Source organism: Neolamprologus multifasciatus, chromosome 6, assembly GCF_963576455.1.
Source record: "Neolamprologus multifasciatus chromosome 6, fNeoMul1.2, whole genome shotgun sequence".
NCBI classification, from domain to species: domain Eukaryota; kingdom Metazoa; phylum Chordata; class Actinopteri; order Cichliformes; family Cichlidae; genus Neolamprologus; species Neolamprologus multifasciatus.
The window spans coordinates 31,534,709-31,549,765 of record NC_140444.1 but is presented as its reverse complement, the minus strand read 5'-3'; the positions used below and the strand labels follow the sequence as shown (position 1 = coordinate 31,549,765).

At 39.1% G+C, this 15,057-nt stretch overlaps 2 protein-coding genes across 2 annotated transcripts in view; both read right to left on the bottom strand.

The window, feature by feature from the left end:
* Positions 1-9,059: 9,059 nt before the first annotated feature.
* On the bottom strand, positions 9,060-11,902 carry LOC146517357 (cell adhesion molecule CEACAM5-like). Its single transcript, XM_085163147.1, has 7 exons — positions 11,848-11,902; positions 11,372-11,674; positions 11,064-11,297; positions 10,833-10,937; positions 10,485-10,697; positions 10,058-10,399; positions 9,060-9,424 (listed from the first exon to the last, which is right to left on the bottom strand). Exons 1-7 carry the CDS (start codon positions 11,900-11,902, stop codon positions 9,075-9,077), a joined length of 1,602 nt encoding a protein of 533 aa, XP_085019273.1. The 3' UTR covers positions 9,060-9,074.
* A 3,009-nt stretch (positions 11,903-14,911) lies between these two features.
* Positions 14,912-15,057, bottom strand: part of LOC146517339 (zinc finger protein GLIS2-like) — a 340,746-nt gene continuing 340,600 nt past the window's right edge. Inside the window, exon 8 of the transcript XR_014874584.1 lies at positions 14,912-14,933. The gene's annotated coding sequence lies outside the window, so the exon portion shown is untranslated. The remainder of the gene's footprint in view (positions 14,934-15,057) is intronic.

Genomic DNA, 15,057 nt, shown 5'->3' with positions numbered 1-15,057 from the left:
AAAAAAAGACAACAACAACAAAACATCGGCCCATTTAAAACGAAAAATTACCATCGGCCCACTAGGCAAATGCCCGGTATGCCCGATGGCCAGTCCAGCTATGATTCAAAGGGTATTATATCTGAATTTGAATTATATTTTGGTTTTCATGACTAGGACTGGTGCTAATTTAAAAAATCAAGTCGATGAAAGTAGAAAAATGTTTTAATATATATGAATTTTATAGTATTTTGTAAACGTAAACAGGGGGTGGCCATTTTTGGCCACGAATAAGCTGAGAGGGATTTTTTTTGTTTTTCCGTCACTGCACAAAAAAACAAAGATGCATAAAACTCATTGATACTTTTAATTATTGCTATGCATCTAACCTCCATCATGGTTAGAAAATAAATCAGTTTGCATGTATTATTTAGAAAGAAATGGGGATTGTATGCTTTTATCCCTATTTAAATCATTAAAATTATGTGATTTAACTGGTATTTCAAGGGTTAAAATTCTGGATTTGATTGAAATTTTGGTCTTGATGAACAGCAGTGATGCTAATCTAAAAAAATCAAGTCAAAAAAAGTGGAAAATTTTCTTAATATATATGAATTATATAGCATTTTGTAAATGTAAACAGGGGGTGGCCATTTTTGGCCACAAACAAGCTGAGAGGGAGTTTTTTTGTTTTTCTGTCACTGCACAAAAAAACAAAGATGCATAAAAGTCATTGATACTTTTAATTATTGCTATGCATCTAACCTACATCATGGTTAGAAAATAAATCAGATGACATGTTTTATTTGGAAAAAAAATGGGGTTTTGTGATTTTTTCCATTTATGAGTTCCTAGGATTATGTGATCTAACTGGTATTTAAAGGGTTAAAATTCTGAATTTGAATGAAATTTTGATTTTCATGAACAGCACTGATGCAAATCTAAAAAATCAAGTCAAAAAAAGTGGAAATTTTTCTTAATATATATGAATTTTATAGCATTTTGTAAAGGTAAACAAGGGGTGGCCATTTTTGGCCACGAACAAGCTGAGAGGGAGTTTTTATGTTTTTGCTCTCCCTGCACAAAAATAACAATGCATTATAATCAATGTTGATGTGAATCAATTACATGTCCCAGACTCTACTATTAATAATACAAGAAATTCCAGTAGCACTGCAATTATATAAAATTGTGAAATTTAAGTTTGTCTTCCAGCTAGTGCAGTGGACAAACAAACTGGTGTTTAAAGGGTTAAAAATTTAAAAAGTAATAATTATTTTCTATTTATGAAAAGAACTGAAGTTACTTAAAAGCTTCATGCAGAAAAAATGAACTTTCCATTTGCTGTAACTTTACTCTGCTATCTCATCAATAATGAATTTGATCATCATCTGTTCCCTGAATGCAATTGACACCCTCTTCTCAACGAGAAGCCTGGGCTCGGGTGGGCCTGAGTGTCCTGGAGGTACTTTCCCTGCCAGATACACGGGTGGCCAGGTCGTGTGCCTGGCGGGACTGTCGAAAAGTTAATAGCTATATTGGCAAAGCCCTTTATTAAAATATGCTTTCATGAAATTATTGTTTGTCGGACGGTGGTCAGAGCTATCAGTGGCTGATGAGTGGGACATGAAATGTCACCTCTCGGGACACTGGGGAGGGAGCCTGAGTTAGTGTCTAGAGTTGAGAGATACTGACCTCAATAAACAGCTTGAGGATCTGCGGTTGTATGGTCTGGACACTCAGGTGAGGAGAGGAGCTGAGCTGGAGACATCTGACAGAGGCCCTGGTTCAGAAGATCTTAAACTCCCAGTTTGAAGTGAAGACAGAGCTGAGTGTAAAAGCAAAGATCTCAATTTACTCTCTGAGCTGCGTCCTTATCTTCACCTATGGTCATCAGCTTGATTTAAAGATGGAAAGAACGAGATCACGGATACAAGCAGCAGAAATAAGCCTGTGTGAGGCTCAGTCATTTCATTTTTATTTTTTGAAGACGCAACATCCCAAAGGTGTATATAGAAAACATGTTGATCCGGAAGCATTTATTGAAGCTTCTGAGCTATTTGTGTAATCTTCTCCTGAAGTTCTCGGGTACATTTGGCCTTTCGATTGGGAATTTAACGTCTCGTACAAAGTTAAAGACTTTTATTTAAGTTTGGTAGAATTCTATTTCAAAGAAAAACAAGACTCTCTGCTAAGTTGATGACATCACATTTTGAATTCTAAGTGGATGACATCACACTCCATTTGCACTCCCTGACATCACACTCCAGATCAAAGGATCAAAGGGAAATTGAGCAATAACATTCTATCAAAAGTCCTTAAGTAGAACACCAGCGTGCTCTCAGTATGTCTCAGAACTGTGCAACTGTATAGGAACACACCACGAGCCAACCTTTAGACAAAGATTTGACACGTTAAGTGTATGCAACAAAACCCAAACCCAAACCCCGATCGAATAGAAAAAAATATCATTCGACATTGTAAGACAAAAGACAAGAAAAATGCAACATATGCAGCAAAACCTTGATCCCCAGGAAGGGACCTCATCGGCCGCTGTTAGCCCTAAGCAGCAAAACCCAAACCCAAGAGGGAAAAACAAGGCACCAAATGAGGGGACTCCATCTGATGCTGCCAAACCAAAGGGTGCAAACAAGAAGAAGATGCAGAAAAATGCAAACCCAAACCCCAGAGCCAGAAACCCTGGACCCAATCGAGGGCCTGTGCAACGTCAGCCCAATGCCCACTTTAAACCCAATAATGGGCCTTGGCAACACTGGCAAAAACCATGGTTTTTGCCAAAACAAGGGCCTGTGCAACATCAGCCCAATACCCCCTTTACACCCAATAATGGGCCTGGGCAACACTGGCAAAATCCATGGTTTTTGCCAAAACGAGGGCCTGTGCCACATCAGCCCCATCCTGACCATAACACCAACGATTGGCCACCTCAGCCACAGCCTCACTTAACACCAAATGATGGCAGTCGTCCATACAATGAGACTGATGAACTGGGTGCGCTGAGATTCCACCTGCAGGAGGCTCAGCACATGTGCAAAACCAATCTTTATAAAATGACAGCTGCAAACCACAAAGCTGCTGCAGCTAAAACTCAGAATGATTGGGTTCGCCTGCAGCTACAGTGCTGCAGACAAAACGCTCAAAAAACCATCCTTGAACTCCAAAAACAGCTGGAAGAGGCTCGTAGAAAGACACCCGAGGAGAACTTCACCCCTGAGGTAAGTGAGGCTCCTGTTCAAGACAGCAACACAGCTGTCACAGCTGCAGAGCTGAGAGTGGACACTTCAACACAAACTGCAGAAGCTCCACACACAGACTCTACAGACGTAAAAACTGTTCGAGAAGCTGAGTTGGAGGTCCAGTGCAAAAAACAGCAAGAAGAGATCGAACAACTCCGTGAGCAGCTCCTCAAAACTCAAAAGAATCTTGAAAAGGAAGTTGCAAAGCGCAAAGATCAGGAACAAAGAGCCAACTGTGAGCTCGCTGAGCTGAAAGACAAACTCAGCACCAGTGAAGCTCTTTGTGAAAAAAATGATTTAAAGGTGCAAAATTTAAAAGAAGAGCTGGAGAAAACCAAAGCTTCCCACCAGGAAATCGTGGAGCAAAACCTAGAGAACACAACAATCTGCAACCAACTCGGGCAAACAGAGGAAGAAAAGATCACACTTCAGGAGTTTTTGCTGTCTCTGCAAGAGACAATAAAAAAGCAAGAAGACCAGTCCAACATTGCTAATCCTGAAAATTCTCCAGCCCAAAACGAGACACTCCAGGAGAATCAGCCAGAAAAAGAGGAGGCCAGCGCTACCAAACCAGAAAGTCCAGAGGCCCGAGATGACCAAGTGCCAAAACAAAAACCAAAAAAGAAAAAGGAGCGCAACTGGTTTTGGAGACTATTCACTTAAGTGACTTCCACTCCGTCTCCTATAAAATCACAGTATTATACAACTAAATATTATCAGTCACTTCCAGTGCCAAAACACCCATTTTAAAGCATATTTGCTTTAATATTTAGTTGTGTATAACTTTGTCATGGGCTCCACCCTCCCCCAACCGGTCGTGGCAGATGGCCGCCCCTCCCTGAGCCTGGTTCTGCCGGAGGTTTCTACCTTTTGAAAGGTAGTTTTTCCTCCCCACTGTCGCCAATTGCTTGCTCATAGGGGATTGTTGGGTTTTTTCTTTAGTTCAGTTCAATTCAATTCATTTGTATGTAAATACTGTTGGATTGAATTGAACTGAATTAAAGAAGATTTTTAGGAGACAGAGTAATCACTGAGTGAACCAGGGTATTATAACATCTTACCCATGAAAAACTACGATCAACCAATCAAATAAACAATTGAATTTAACAAAACATTTGAAGTGTGAACATTTTATCTCATTTAAAACGTGAAAATGTCCAATTATAACAACCTAACAGCAGAAATAAAAATGTTTACATCCTGGTTGAAAACATTGTTCTGTGAATGATATCCACTGTGTCTGTGCTGTTGATGCCTTTTGAAAAAAAAGTCTAAAGTATTGTAGTTGAGTACAGCTCCAGGTTTTGTACAGAGCACTTTCCATTTGCTGTAACTTTACTCTGCTATCTCATCAATAATGAATTTGATCATCATCTGTTCCCTGAATGCAATTGACACCCTCTTCTCAACGAGAAGCCTGGGCTCGGGTGGGCCTGAGTGTCCTAGAGGTACTTTCCCTGCCAGATACACGGGTGGCCAGGTCGTGTGCCTGGCGGGACTGTCGAAAAGTTAATAGCTATATTTGCAAAGCCCTTTATTAAAATATGCTTTCATGAAATTATTGTTTGTCGGACGGTGATCAGAGCTATCAGTGGCTGATGAGTGGGACATGAAATGTCACCTCTCGGGACACTGGGGAGGGAGCCTGAATTAGTTTCTTGGGTTGAGAGATACTGACCTCAATAAACAGCTTGAGGATCTGCGGTTGTATGGTCTGGACACTCAGGTGAGGAGAGGAGCTGAGCTGGAGACATCTGACAGAGGCCCTGGTTCAGAAGATCTTAAACTCCCAGTTTGAAGTGAAGACAGAGCTGAGTGTAAAAGCAAAGATCTCAATTTACTCTCTGAGCTGCGTTCTTATCTTCACCTATGGTCATAAGCTTGATTTAACACTTTGGTCATCAGATCAATAAATTGTGAAGGAATCTGTCGCCTAAACTTCTGAGTGCCAAGCTACATTACAAATTGTTCAGTACTTTCACAGTCCTACCTTTGTTACAAAAGAATATTTGGATATTTGTGAAAATTTTACGTTTGGGTCAGGTAAAATATTATCCATATTTTTGATAGGTTTTTTTCCGTCGTGCTCAAATAGGTTTATGTATGCATTGACTGCTGCTTGTTAAAAACCACATAGTTAAAATGCTAATATGCTTTTTAATAATGAATTTGCTTATCTGCGTGTCTTCCTAACAGGTAAGGGTTAATTATTGTCACATCTGTGTTAAAATATTGTGTCTTATACTTTTCTCAACAATGCAGACCAGTTGAGTTCAGTTTTGTCTGTTTTCTCTTGTCCTCTGTGTGTTGGGAAATAGTAGATAGTTACATGACTTACATACTTTAGTTATACTAGAAAGTAAAGAGACAAATTGAATACTACATACACGTTATACCTTATACCCTGCAAGATACAAGCAGGTAAGACCCCAGGTGCATGTTGTGGCCATTTTGTTGAATGTTTATAAAACGCAATTTGTATTAATTTTTCTTTTTTCTTTAAAGTTGTAAGAATATGCTGACCTACTTTTGTTATGTAAATTTGTAATTCATTTTATTAGAAAAGGTTTTGGAAAGTGATTGGTTTATTGGCTTATGGACCCTCCCATTAATCACGGGATTAAGAGCACCCTGGAGGGGTGTGGTAAGGATGTTTTTTTTTGTTTGCCAAATGTCTGATGGGAACTCGGGAGGGTTAGGAAATGATTTTTTGATCACCTTTGAAGTTGTTAAAGCAAGTTAAGTTAACTTTCGTTTAATTTTAAGTTTTAAGAAGTTATTTGGTTGATTTTTGTTTATAATTTTGCACGAAATAAACAACATATGATTTTAAAACAATGGAGTCAGAAGTGCATTCTAAAACAAACCTCCCGTTGCCACCCACGGCCTTTTCTTGGACTTTTTTTGGTGTTTGGAACAGAAACTTTGCAGGAGCCTTTCCGTCTGTGATAGTTCTTGTTCTTGCTCTTTCTCAGGTTTCCGCTGCCTTAAGGATTCACTAAGCATGTGAACTGTGGACTGTGGCCATCTCCTGATGTACTCATGGATCTTTGTTGTTTCATCCTGGATAATGGTTTTGATGTTCACTTGTCCTTGAAGAGAGAGACTGAGAGAGGGGGGAGAGAAGGAGAGAGAGAGAGAGAGAGAGAGAGATGTACCTGTGGTTCTACTGAAGCCTCTTCCAGTTCTGAGGGCAACAGCTCATAATACTCCACCACTGGGACCTCTTTGGGCTTCACCTTTCACATCTGATCTACTAACGTGTTGTTTTTTTTCACAGGGAGTGCTCTGGAGGAAATGTTGGTAGAGGAAGCTGCCATCCACAAGGAGAAGGCAGCAGTGACCAGACAGCACTTGGACCCACTGCAGGTAGTCGGGCATAGACAGATCTAGGTGTTGCAGAGGTTGCTGTCTGGGAAATGGTCAGCTGGGTGAGTGATGCCATTTGCCAAATCCACACTATTCAAAATGAAAGAAGCAAATGGTGTATTTTTCTTTATGGAGATGTTTGAGGAGACAGCAACACCATTCAAGTGGTCAATGGAGGAATGGACTGTGCACTTGCTGCCTCTTCTGAAGGGGTGGCCCAGATCGACAAATGGACAAAGCAGATGCCAACATGGCCTGCCTGTGGCCAAGGGCAAAAAAATAGGGGAGGCAGTCCCTAATGCTGGGTGGGTACAACCAGAGGTTTATCCTGAACTCTGTGGCTCTAACCAGTCCCCTGACTGACCTCACGTGGAAAATTGGCTTAGATCTGGTTCAGGGGACAGACTGATGGCAAGTCACATATGAGAGGCTGAAGCAAGCACTCTGGAAACTGTCAGAGCATGAACGTCACTATAACTCTGTGGAAAAAGAGTGTTTGGTCAGCTCTTCACGCTATTACGTGCTGGGGTGCCCATTCATCGTCTGTTCAGACCATGTGATGTTGTAAAGGTTCAACCACATTTTCAAAAACATTTTAGGTAGTACAGATGCTGGGGGCACAGATGGCTATGGCTGACTTCCTCTGTTGGCGGCATTAAGGTATATGGCAGCTGGGTGCGGTTTGTGGCTGGCTGTCAGAAGGAGAGGAAGGGCAGTGTTGGAGCAGCACCACTGGGAAGAATGGCACACCTGTCATGTATTTGTGCAATTTTTTTTTCTCTACCCATAGAAGTTGTGAGCAAGCGGAGGAGACAGATATATTTTTAATAAAAACTTTTCAGGGCGGGCAGTATAAAGGCGGAGGTACGTAAAGTGATGGAGCTATTTTGTGGTCCAGAAGAAGAGAGAAAAATGCCAGCATGATGATTTTAATGTTTCATCGATTCAGTTTTACAGACATTTTGCCAAAGCTCTAAACCATCCAGTACAGTAGTTCAGCTTGCATGTGCATATCATTTGAAGTTGTGTTGTACTTTGCAGGACATGTACAACACATTTCATCAGCTGCAGCATTTCTATTTTTCTAAACACTACTACTTTTCTTACTCTTGTATTTTATTTTCCACTATGATGTATGATTTTTACTCTCTACTTATCAGTTGTGGTGTCCCTTCTGTGATAGTTCATTATTATCCCCATCAGTAAATGCTCCCTTTAAATGATTTTTTGTTAGTTAAATCACAACGATTCGATGCTGCAGTAGATATTAGTTTCAATTTCGTCAACTTCTGCTTCCTTGGCATAGAGCTCAGCTTCGCTGGCATGAAGATCAGCTTCTTTGGAGTAGAAATCTTGTTGATGTTTAATATTAACCTGCATTCTGCTGTAATGAGCTGAGATGTTTTCACAAATGGGACCAGGGTGCATCTACAGAAAGAAGACAAATGATATGAGCACTGGGTTATTTAACACTAAGGATTCAGTTTTTGCCTCATTCAAATAAAGAAATTACTTTTTTGCAAACGTTGTACATTTTGCAAAACGTTTTGATGTATGATATCTATCAGATTTAAATAGGTTAGTTTTTTTTTCCTTTCATTCTTTGTATCCAGTAAAACACATTTTTTTATTTATTATTGTCATTAATGAAGCTAAAAGTATTTCTTATTATTCAATTAATCTATGGAATAATTGATGAAATACTGAATTACTAAAATAACCAATAGCTGCAGTCCTAATGGCTAGCAATTCGTGCAGAGGATGGTGAGAATTTTTTTATGGATAACAGTTCAGTGGTCTCCTCCCCAAAAGAGCTTTAGATGTGTGCAGATGCAGCTGATGACACTGTGTCATAATGTGAATGTGTTTTAGTCACATAAAAAAAAATACAACTGTTGAGTAGAAACATGATCGAGGTAGGTGGTGAGCTCCAGTGACAAAAAGGCTACAAGAGGTTAGGATGTAAGTGAGAAAAAAAAGCATGATGAATGACTTTAAAGTTTTTTTCTGTGATGGAGAATAAATTATTTTTCCTGTGAAGAGAAAATGAGAGATTTTTTTAACCTGTTTATTATCTGACGTTTCTTGTCTTGGAGACTGACTGGAAGTCCTCTTTTTTCTATTGCACAAAAATAAATAAATAAAATGTTAAAACATTTGGTAAATGTAGTGATTTTTTAGATAGCGCTTCTCTACCCTCCTGGAGTACTCAAAGCACGCTATACAACATGCCACATTCACTCTATGCTTTCTCAGTAGCATACACATTCATACTGTGATGGATGCATCGGAGAGCAAGTGGGAGCTAGTATTCTGCCCAAAGATATTTGGCATGCAGACTGAGGGAGGCAAGAATCGAACCACCAACCTTTTGATCAACAGATGACCTGCTCTAGCTCCTGAGCTACTGCCACCCTGTTTCATATCACAGTTTAACCATGACAGGTATGACAGATGAGACAGTGTAGCTTACCTCCTGCACCAGCAGACAGTGAGAGGTATTAAAACCAGCAGAGCAGCAGAAACTCCTGCAGCTGCTGGTGTCCATGTCCCTGTGATACTTTGGACAGTGAGAGTCTTTGGAGCAGAGCTGATATCTTTGTTGCTTTTCACAGCACAGGAGTAGCTTCCTGCATCCTCCCTGCTGACTGGGTCTAGGATCAGATGTTTGTTCTGGTTCTCTCTCGGGGTCAGAGGTCGACTGTTCAAGTACCAAATGTAGTTTGTGTTGTCAGTCAGAGGACAGCTGGTACTGCAGGTCAGTGTGACTCTCTGACCCTCTGTCACCACTGCAGAAGGACTCATCTTCACTCTCAGCTCTGAAAGAAGAACATACAATAATAATAATAATTATTATTATTATTAGACTCCAGAAACCGCCAGTGTCATTTTTAAATCATGTTTAGAGAGTAATGCCATATTTTAAGTGAAAAAACATAAAAATTTACTGAAGCTCAGTTCTTCATTTCTGTGACATTTTACAGGGATTGTTTGCTTTATTTCATTGTATTTGTCTGACAACTGGGGTTATTAATTCCTTTTCAGCTATTCATGCCATTATTGTTACTGTTCTAGGTTACGTGTGGGTTATATAGATGTTTTTTTAATATTCCACCTTGTGATATTTGCTCAATCCAACATGAAACTTTAATGACTATCATTTTCTTAATTTCTGTGAATAGGAAAATGAATATTTGTGTGTATTTGATATATATAGCAAAGTGCTAATTAGAAAATATTTGATCAAGATTATAAAATAGTTTTATATATTTTAAAAGACAAAAATGATGTTTTTTTTCACTTGATCTGACTGTACAAACAAAAAACACTGAAAGGGTGAATTTTTCTACAAAAGGAAAATGTCTGTTTGCTTTTGATCCTTGCTCTGTAATGGAATATTTTCACAGTCCTGTTAATGAGTAAAGTCTGCTGAGTGAAGAGTTTAGATTTACCTGTGACAATCAAAAAGACTCCAGGCAGATCAGACTGTGTCCATCCTTCATGATCTCTCTTGAATCTGAATGTGTATCCTCCTGAGTCATTCTTCTTCAGGTTTTTGATGGTCAGGATGTGTTGGTTCTTCATGTTGTCCTGATACTCCACATGACCTGCAGCCTCAATCAGCTCTTCAACTTCCACTTTATCTTTTCTCCATTTTTTACTCCAACATTTAAACTCTGACTTCGTGTTATCAGGATGTGAGTATTCACTTGTGATGTTGACTGAAGATCCTTCCAGAGCACAGATTCTCCTGCTGACATAATTCACTCTCCAGCAGTTTTCATCCTGAACACCTGAAATATAGATTGATTATGAAATGACTGACTGGTCTATATTTCAGGATGTCAGTGAATCAATAATTTTTTTTTTAACACATACAAACTTCTGGAGATTGAAGATGTTTGTGGCTTTTAACTGCACAAGAAAATGTGCCTCTTGAAGAGTTTTGAACTGAATAATGTTGATTCTCATAATAGCTTTGTTTGTTGTGGTACCAGAGGTAGGTAGTCTGAGGGTCTGTCAGGTTACATCTTGTACTACAAGCCAGTGTAACAAACCCAGAAATGGAAGAAGTCCTTTGAACATGAAGCTCTGTTGATAAAAGATAAATACACTTCCTGTTACTGTGCATAGATATATTCATAAAGTTTATATAATTCATACAAATGTTGGACTCAACAAATCTGACATGTGAGTTTTGGTGGTGTTGTTGTTGTACAACTTCACCTCTGGGATATGTGATGGAGCACGGCTCATCCACTGATGTCTGTTTATAAGAACACATGTCTCCATAAGCATAAGTAACACTGAAGCAGGTTGCTGTGATGGAATCTGAAGAAAAAGTAATGCAATTAAATATTTGTAACAAGATTATTTTTATATTTAGAATTGAGATTTCTGTTCATATCAAATTTATTTATTGTCAAATAATATAGCAGAATAAACATCATGACTCACCCACGGAGACTTCAGGGGCTCTGAAATCCTCGTAGCCTTTGACAGCACAGGAGTATGTGACTGCTTCCTCACTGCTGAGCAGCTCTTGGTACCAGGGAGACCAGTCCTCATAGAGAAACTCTCTGTTCTTGTACCAGATGTAGGCTGCAGGCTTTTCAGTCAGAGGACAGCTGCTGCTGCACATCAGTGTTACTGTCTGTCCCTCTGTGGCAGGAATCACCTTTACCTGCAGCTCTGAGAGGATGATGGACAACAACTTATACAATGATGTCATTTGGAAAGTAATAAATGAGTAAAAGTCACTGTACCTGCAACAACTTGAAGAGTAATTCTGTTGAGCCAACAGAGTTGTGGACTGTCTGTAGTCTTCATACAGCAGTAAGCGTTTGCATCACTCTCTCTTAGATCATTGATGGTTAACGTTGGGTTTTTCCCTTCAGACATGTTGTACGTTACACGTTGTCCATCCACAGAGAGCTCACTCTGAACATAATTTCCCTTCCATTGGATAGTGAACCATTTTCTGCTTGAAGTCAGATGTTGATGTGAGCAGTGCAGATCCAGTGATGAACCTTTGAGAGCACAGGTCCTGGTTTGTCCTCCATTAACACCTTAAACAGAAACTTTCTTTAGAAAAAAACCTTTCTGTCAAAAAGAGAGAGATATTCTGTAGTTTACATTAGGAACTAATCTGAACTCAAAGTTGTCATCTATAAATCATGTAGTAGGATTAGCTATGGTTACTTTCATTCTTAAATAGGCACAAATAAATAATCACTGATACCTGTGATGTAAATGATGACACTCACAAAGAGACGACAAACATTCCTGAACGGCATGATTGTTGTAGTCCAGACTTTAACGTTTAACATTGACAGTGAAAGCTTGAATAAAAAAAAAAAGTGAGTCATCGGTCACCTAAGCTGTTCTCCTTTTCAGAGTGAAAGGTTAGGGGGGGAGATTGACTGTTATTCAGTGGTTTCACATCTTGTGCAGCTTTGAAGCTAATACCAAACTTCCTTCCTTTTCCTTTCAGTCTTTTGTGTCTTTTGACTCTGCTGCGTGCACTTGTGTTTTAAATAAATGTGCAATAAATAGTCACCTCGGGTGCTTTAAGCTGTTGAGAACAAAGCTGTGTGTTAAAGCTTTTGTCCATATCTAATTATGGTGGTTTATGGTTTGTGATGAATACAAATGTCTGCGGTGATCAAGAAACCCCAGATTCAAGCTCACTGTGCAACATGAACTGCTGTGGAAATGCAGACTTTTTTTGATACTGGTTACACATGGGTGCTGGGTGTGGCCTAAAAGTGACAGCTTTTATCACATTTGAGCAACACTCAGAAGTGACAACAGGTCTTCAACCACAGAGATAAACACTGTAAATTTTTAAATAAAAATTGTGTTCAACATTCACTCTTGTTGTTTCCTGCCTCAAATTCTGTGATTTATTGTTTGAATGCTGAAAAACAAGCACAATTTCAGATTCCTTTAGCACCTTCTCTCTTGTTCTGTTGTTTAGTATTTGAGACCAGAAGGGACCATAATTACTGCTCATTGTGTCAGCAACTCCATGTTTAATGCAACAGTCTTGATGCTGAGGGATCTGATCATCTTTTCTGAGCCATTCTGCACACGTTGGTAACATTTTCTATTGTTCTCTGCTTAACCCTCAACAAGTGAGGACTGTAAATGTCATTACTCATTTATGTTATGTGCCAAGTTTTTACCAATCTTTCTATATTTTACACTCAGGGACAATTGATGTTAATGATTGCTGGTTACTAAGAATTTAAATACTTTTGGTTTTACTGTCATATTTTTACTGTTACTATCAAGTGAGGGTGTGTGCCAAGCAGCGAGAGAACCCAAAATGCAGGACTTGGCAGACAGGCTTAACTAAACTCAAACAGCTTTATTGCTGGAGCTCAGGAACAAAAACCTAAACTGAAAACTTGAACAGAGGGGAATTTGAATAGACTTGAAAAGACATGAGGCTATGGGGGAAAGAGACACTGCTGGGGAAAACAAGGTGCAAGTGAACAGAATCAATTAATGAAAAAGAGCAAAGAAAAACTGAACACAACACACACAGGGCAAAAGACTATCAAAATAAAACAGGGAACCAACACTAAGACTCAGACTAACACCTGATTTTGACAGGCCAAAGAAAACACAAAGATAAACTCACTAAACATGGACACAGAAACGTAGATGAGGCATAGACAACACAGGAGGACCAGAAAAACTTGAGAATAACAAAGAAAACGATGAATACAAAATCAGAATGAAAACCTAACCAAAGCAAAGGTAATATTTAAACTAAAAACTACAAATGGTAGTGATATTTCCCAAACAGAAAACGCTGGGTACAAAATCCGGGATCGTGACAGTTATAGCATTAATGCTCATAATAAACATGGACAAAGTTCCAAATAATAACACCTTTAACAGAAACATTCATTAGAAAACAGCTTCATTATCTCATCCATCTTTTTACATTTCTATCAGTAATCTGTTGGCATCTGTGACCCTCAACCTGCTGTCCCATCATGCAACAGCAAAGAGGATGGCACTGACCACAACAGACTCATAGAAAATCCTGAGCGTTGTCCGATACATGTTAAAAGATCTCAGCAGCTTCAGAAAATAGATAAGACTCAGGCCCTTCCTGCAGAATGCAGTGGTGCTTTTAACGCAGTCCAGTTTATTTTCTGACATGAGTGTGTTGCTGATCTCTGTGGAAGACACAAAGTGTTGAAGACGCAGATATTGTGGCCTTTCTGTCAGGTAATCCACAATCCAGGACACAAGAGAGGCATCCACATGCATCAGTTTATCAGCCAGGAAGGTTTGAATGTGGTTATTTGCTGTCTCAACTGTTGTGACATATCGATTGATAGACAAAAAATAAAATAATATGAAATATAAAATATGAAACCAGACAATTCTGGGGGGCTCCTCTCCTGTTTTTTTTTTTTTTTTTTTTTTTTGTCTGTTTTGCAGTTAGAGACACGTCCACTAGAGGACAATATTATCATATCTCATGATACAGTAATGCTGAGGGATCTAATCATGTTTGCTGAGTTATCCTGCTGGTATTGGTAACATGTTCTATTGTTGTCTGCCTACCTGTTATCAAGTCTGCACAGCAGAAGATAACATGAAATGTTATATGACAGGTTTTCACAGTGGTTAGCACTGTTGCCTCACAGCAAGAAAGTCCGGAGTTCAATTCCACCACCTGGCTGGAGCCTTTCTGTGGAGTTTGCATGTTCTTTCCATGTTTGCATGGGTCCTTGTTCCTCCCACGTTCCAAAGACATGCAGTTAGTGGGGTTGGTAATTCTAAATTGTGCATTTGAGTGCGAATGGTTGTCTGTCTCTATGTGTTAGCCCTGTGACAAACTGGACAGACCCTTTCCAGGGTGTACCCTGCCTCTTACCCTGTGGTAGCTGGGATAGGCTCCAGCAGAAGAGAATGGATAGATGGAATCATTGGTTGCAGGAAACTCACCTTAAAGCAGAACTGGTTTTACACGTATTTGCACTTGTTTTCTGCCATTTGTTTGCGGTTATAATGGTGGATTTTCATATGACAAAGATTCCAAATGTTTAGGTTAATAACATGTAATTAATTAATATTAGAAATAACATCATTGCTTATATAACCTTGGAATTTTTCAGTAAAAATAAACGTGTATTTCCAATGAAAGTCGTGAAAAACATAGTTATCAACTTAAATATACAATTTATGTGTAATCTTGTTCTCTAAACTTTTTTCGGAATTACTCAGTATTTCAGGACACTTTTCTTCTCTCCTAAGAGATCTTGAATTATTACTCATTTATTCTATCGCACCTACTAATAACTATTTTTTTACATAATAATTACATCCTAAGTCACGGGCTGTATCAACACTGTCACCTAACTGTGTGATGTTTTTGAACATTCTGATAACAAATAGTTTCTTTAAGAGGTAATAATAGAAGGGA